At 45.2% G+C, this 5,048-nt stretch overlaps 2 protein-coding genes across 5 annotated transcripts in view; both read left to right on the top strand.

Moving 5' to 3' along the window:
- Nucleotides 1-48: 48 nt before the first annotated feature.
- Nucleotides 49-3,545, top strand: HNRNPDL (heterogeneous nuclear ribonucleoprotein D like). Of its 2 annotated transcripts, XR_004082961.1 has the most exons (8): nt 49-240; nt 329-490; nt 751-882; nt 993-1,107; nt 1,672-1,839; nt 2,004-2,100; nt 2,482-2,585; nt 3,275-3,545. XR_004082961.1 is itself a non-coding variant. In XM_005418117.2 (7 exons), exons 1-6 carry the CDS (start codon nt 76-78, stop codon nt 2,072-2,074), a joined length of 813 nt encoding a protein of 270 aa, XP_005418174.1. In that variant the 5' UTR covers nt 49-75; the 3' UTR covers nt 2,075-2,100; nt 3,275-3,545. The 2 variants fall into 2 exon arrangements, 1 of the variants encoding a protein (XP_005418174.1); XM_005418117.2 differs by lacking the exon at nt 2,482-2,585.
- A 1,353-nt stretch (nt 3,546-4,898) lies between these two features.
- Nucleotides 4,899-5,048, top strand: part of HNRNPD (heterogeneous nuclear ribonucleoprotein D) — a 9,345-nt gene continuing 9,195 nt past the window's right edge. For 2 of the 3 annotated variants that reach the window (XR_265267.2, XM_031066374.1), the window contains exon 1: nt 4,899-4,954. The gene's annotated coding sequence lies outside the window, so the exon portion shown is untranslated. The remainder of the gene's footprint in view (nt 4,955-5,048) is intronic. The other variant, XM_005418119.2, reaches the window with a different exon arrangement.

Below are 5,048 nucleotides of genomic sequence, written 5' to 3' on the forward strand. Positions count from 1 at the left end.
CCGGCGGCCTGTGGGGGCGCGGGGGGGCTCTCCCGGCGCTCCCTCACCCGTACGCGTTTCCTGCCCTCCAGGAAAATGTTCATCGGAGGCCTCAGCTGGGACACCAGCAAGAAGGACCTGACGGAGTATCTCTCGCGCTTTGGCGAGGTTGTGGATTGCACTATCAAAACAGACCCGGTCACTGGAAGGTCGAGAGGGTTTGGGTTCGTGCTCTTCAAGGATGCTGCCAGCGTGGAGAAGGTTGGTGCTTTGCCTGCGGACCCGTGGCACGAAGCTAGCTCGTGTGGCTGTGGTGATCTGAGACTTTGCTCCTTTGTCTGCTTTTTAGGTGTTGGAACTGAAGGAACACAAACTGGATGGCAAATTAATAGATCCTAAAAGGGCAAAAGCGCTGAAAGGGAAGGAGCCACCCAAAAAAGTGTTTGTTGGTGGGCTGAGTCCAGATACATCTGAAGAACAGATTAAGGAGTACTTTGGTGCTTTTGGCGAGGTATAGTATATTGGCATATAAGAACACCTCTAATTCTCAAGTCTAGTCTTGCCTCTCTCTTAAGAACGAATTTGTGAAGAGGGTGTTGGCCAAAACTAGAGATAGTTGAATCTTTACGTTAATGATTTCATGAAGTTGTAATGGTCTGATTTATAGCTGCTAAAAGTAGTCAGTGTAGGTTCTGCACTGCCAGATGGTTCTGGTGGCATAAAAGGTTGCTCACAAATTTCACACATTGTTTATATTCATTTTGATTTCAGATTGAAAACATTGAACTTCCCATGGACACAAAGACAAATGAAAGGAGGGGCTTCTGTTTTATCACATACACAGACGAAGAGCCAGTAAAGAAGTTACTAGAGAGCAGATACCACCAGATTGGTTCAGGCAAGGTGGGAAAACTCTTGTTCTTAGCAGGTGAAATCTGTCTCTGTAGGCTTCTGTGAAAGAAACAGAATGCTCTTGGAATTCTTAGTAAGTTAAAGGATTTCTCTCCTTACAGTGTGAAATCAAAGTAGCACAGCCCAAAGAGGTGTACAGGCAGCAGCAGCAGCAGCAGAAAGGAGGGAAAAGCAATTCTTCTGGTGGACGTGGAGGCGGAAGGGGGCGTGGACGGGGTGAGTATTTTCCGTGGTTCTGTTAATCTAACTTACCAAACACTCAGGTGTTTGTAGATATTCCAGGTTGCAGGCTGTGCACAAATCTCATGTTTAAATCAAATGTGTGAAGTAGCCTTTTAGCAAGTGGTGTTTTGGTGGTTGTGGTTGCTCCTTGAAGCTGAGGAATCTCCTCTTGCTCTGCTTGCATTCAAGTGGTGAAGGGGCAGGGTGGATGCAGGGTGCTTTTGTACACCCTTGGTGGACCTGTAGCCAGCACAGTTACACTTTCACTTCAAAGGGATACACTTAATGGGCCCAAGGGCAGGAGACCAGGAGCTGTTTGCTGAGTGGGGTGGTCACTTTGCATCTTCAAATGGATCAGCTGGTACATTGAGGTTAATGCATCTCAATCCTTGAAGGTCAAGCAGACACAACTCACACTACACAGTAAGGCTCGTCCTGTGGTGTCACTTGGTGCTCAGGCAATTTCTGATTATTCTCATATCCAAGAAGTTAGATGAAGGGACACAGGAGAGGAGTGAAATAAGTTTTGAAACTTACACTTGCTATGCTTGGTTTCAGGTCAGGGACAAAACTGGAACCAAGGATTTAATAACTACTATGATCAAGGCTACGGGAATTACAATAGCGCTTACAGTGATCAGAGCTACAGTGGCTATGGAGGCTACGACTACTCTGGGTACAACTATCCCAACTACGGATATGGGCCGGGATACACAGATTACAGTGGTAAGTGGCTTTGCCCTCATTCCCCATAACAAGAGCAGCACTGCTCTTAGTCAGCCTGTGGCTCCAAAGGTGGGATCCCTTGATGTGCTGCTGTGGGTGAAGTCTCCCTCTGAGGCTGGTGCTAACACTTGTGGGTTCTGTTTTTCCCCACATGCTACCTGCAGGCCAACAGAGCACGTATGGGAAGGCGTCCCGTGGCGGCGGCAACCACCAAAACAACTACCAGCCCTACTAAGGCAGTACCTAGTACCTGACAAACAGGTGTGTACAGGAGCACAAGCTCCACTCTGACTGTGCCTAATCTAATTTAAAGATCAATAGACAAACGAAGAGTAAAAACTTGCCTAGCATGACTTTTCCTTTAATTAAGCTTTTGTTAACTTAAAAAATACTTTTTTTTTAAAACCAGCTTTGCCTACGTGTCTATAGATCTTTAACTTTGTAAAAGTGTGACTTTATCTTCTTTAGTACTTCAGAAAAACATAAGAGTTTTTCTGGTTTGCGTTGTGTACCAGGTGGTCTAGAGGAATAATTAAACTTATTAGAAGTATTAACAGGTAAAGTACTGAAATGGGTACAACTTAAGGAAAACAAGAATGTTGTCTTCTAACTCTGACATTATACCTTGTTTGTACCCGCCAGCGGGAACTTCATTGCAGGCCGTGTGTCACCCTGACCACGTCTATCTCTGGGGTCGCACGTTGCAGGCAGAGCGCAAGGCATACACCAGAAAACGCTGTCCTGTGGTATGGTCTCTTCCAACTTCATGTACCAGCGTAAAGATTAAAGTGGAAAACTTCAGACTTTGGCTTCTTTTTTTAATCTTTTTTGGAGATTAAGTGTCTTTAACTTAAATGGTTTTTTACAGGAGTTAAAGTACATAAATGCCTTTACAGCTTAATCATTTGGTCTTCTGTTTAGTGTTGTATTTCAATTGTGGAACCTCATTTTAAATGTGCATTCTTTAAGATTTTAATGCTTGCTTTTTTCTTTTTATAGCTAATAGTGAAATCTGCAAACCAAAACGAACTTTTAAATCTGGATAAACATTAAAGATCATGTGCATATGGACTGTTTGAACTAGTGACCTGACTTGTGTTGCACATAAGTCATTTAGTTGTATAAACAAATAATCAGAAAGCCTTTTGGCAGTATTTCCAATATAAAAGAAAGTGATCTGGAGCCTGCTTACTTGTCTGAATTGGATGGTTGTTGTTTTGGAGCAGCATCCTACATGGGCTGGATATTTGGGAAAATAAATTACTGATGGGTAACTAAACAAACCTCTTGTGTTACCTTAATAAATATGCATATGATCTTTAACAGTGAAGAAAGGAATATATAGAAGACTTAAAGCAGTTCATGAAAATGGACCTTTTAACAATCCTGTAGTAACTGTCACAGATCTGACATGCATTTTGTCTTGATTTTTTAGGTAGAGATACTGCAACAAAAAGCCATCTTGCAACGCATCGCGAGTGAATGGAGGGTGGTCTTCGTGAGAGGAAATGACTATTTTGTAAAAGACTTTTAGTGAACGACACAACTGTGTCCAACTGTACATAGCGGCCGACTAGTTTTCTTTTATGGTTTTTACTTTCTTTTTGCCATTCATGTTATGACACAATGTGGACTTGTGTTTATACAAACTTTATTTGTATAATTTCATGTTAAAAGATTCTCTAATAAATGCTTACTTAAGTGAGTGTGGAGTGTTGCTGTCACCTTAAAGTGTTGTAACTATAGTTTTACTTGGATGGAAGGGCAGGTACCTCTCTGGAGATCAAGGTTACTGTGAGAACAGGTCTATACACCCCTTTCCTTCCTCCTGATCTGTCCTGAGAGCACCAGAGTGCTTGGAATTAGCATCACTGTGGAAGATGGCTTAGTTGTGTCTTGCCCTCTGCAGCAGCAAGGAGAGAGTGGTCTGTGGCACAATGCTGCCAGTTTTGTACATCTCAGGAGGTATCTCGAACTATAGCAGCACCTTTTCAATGCTGATAGCACTGCTTTAGGAGTTGGAGCTTTTCAAGGCTTCTCAAGCACTTTAAACCAAGTATTCTAGAATGTAGCTTAATTACTTTCTCACACCACTTCTATTCCAACTCCAAGCAGTAGATTACAAGTTCTTGAACTTCAGGATCAGCAACTATTTTCTGTACAAGTTAGGTCCTGTACTGGACTCCTCACCTTCAGAAAACAGGTTTCCCATCTAGTGCACACTAGCAAGCAACAACTGAGCCTGAGTGCTGGAGAAGGAACACCACATTAACCCAGCACATTTCTGGATTAGAGTGGTTGGGATGGGTAAAGGAGCGTGTTTTGTCTGAGGCAAAAGGATTGCAGCAGTCTGCCTGAAGATTTGATGTTTCTCAGGCATCAAAATAAACCTTGCTTGTTAAAACTCAGTGATGTCACTGACTACAAACTGAAGAATCAGCAAGAAGCCACAGCAATGTGTGAGTTCATACACTGCATTTGTGAGTGCAGGTGGATCCAGCACTGTCCTCCACAGCAGCTGAGGGAAACCTGTGCCACAAGAGCATGGCTTCATTGCTCCAGTGGTTTGTTAATACACAAAACCCTGCTAAAAGCAAAGTTTTACTCGAATCTGTGATCCTCCTACTTGGCGCTAGCGAAGTGCAGCTGGAGTACCGTGTGCAGGTCTGGGCTCCTCAGCACAAGAAAGGCCAGGGGCTCCTGCAGAGGCTCCAGTGAAGGGCCACAAAGATGATGGGGGCTGGAGCTTCTCTCTCACGAGGAGAGAGTGTGGGAGCTGGGCCTGTTTGGCCTGGAGAAGGCTGAAGGGGATCTCATCATGCACATCGATATCTCAGAGGCAGGCACCAAGAGGATGGTGCCAGACACTTTTCAGTGCTGCCCACTGACAGGACAAAGAGCAATGATCACAAACTAAAACACAAGTTCCACTTCACCACGAGGAAGGACTTCTTACGTGGAGGGTGGCAGACCAGTGGAACAGCTGCCCAGGGAGGTTGAGTCTCCCTCTCTGGAGCCATTCCAAACCCATCCCGACCTGCTCCTGTGGCCCTGCCTTGGGCGGGGGGGTTGAACTGTACGATGTCCAGAGGCCCAGCCCAGCCCTATCGATTCCGTGAGTGTCCGTGTCAGCCCCCCCAGGCTCCGGCTGCTCCCGGGGCCGTGCCGCGCTCCCCCCGCGCTCCCACACGGCTCCCGGGGGCGGTGTC

This window comes from Geospiza fortis, unplaced genomic scaffold (assembly GCF_000277835.1).
Source record: "Geospiza fortis unplaced genomic scaffold, GeoFor_1.0 scaffold11, whole genome shotgun sequence".
Taxonomy (NCBI): Eukaryota; Metazoa; Chordata; class Aves; order Passeriformes; family Thraupidae; genus Geospiza; species Geospiza fortis.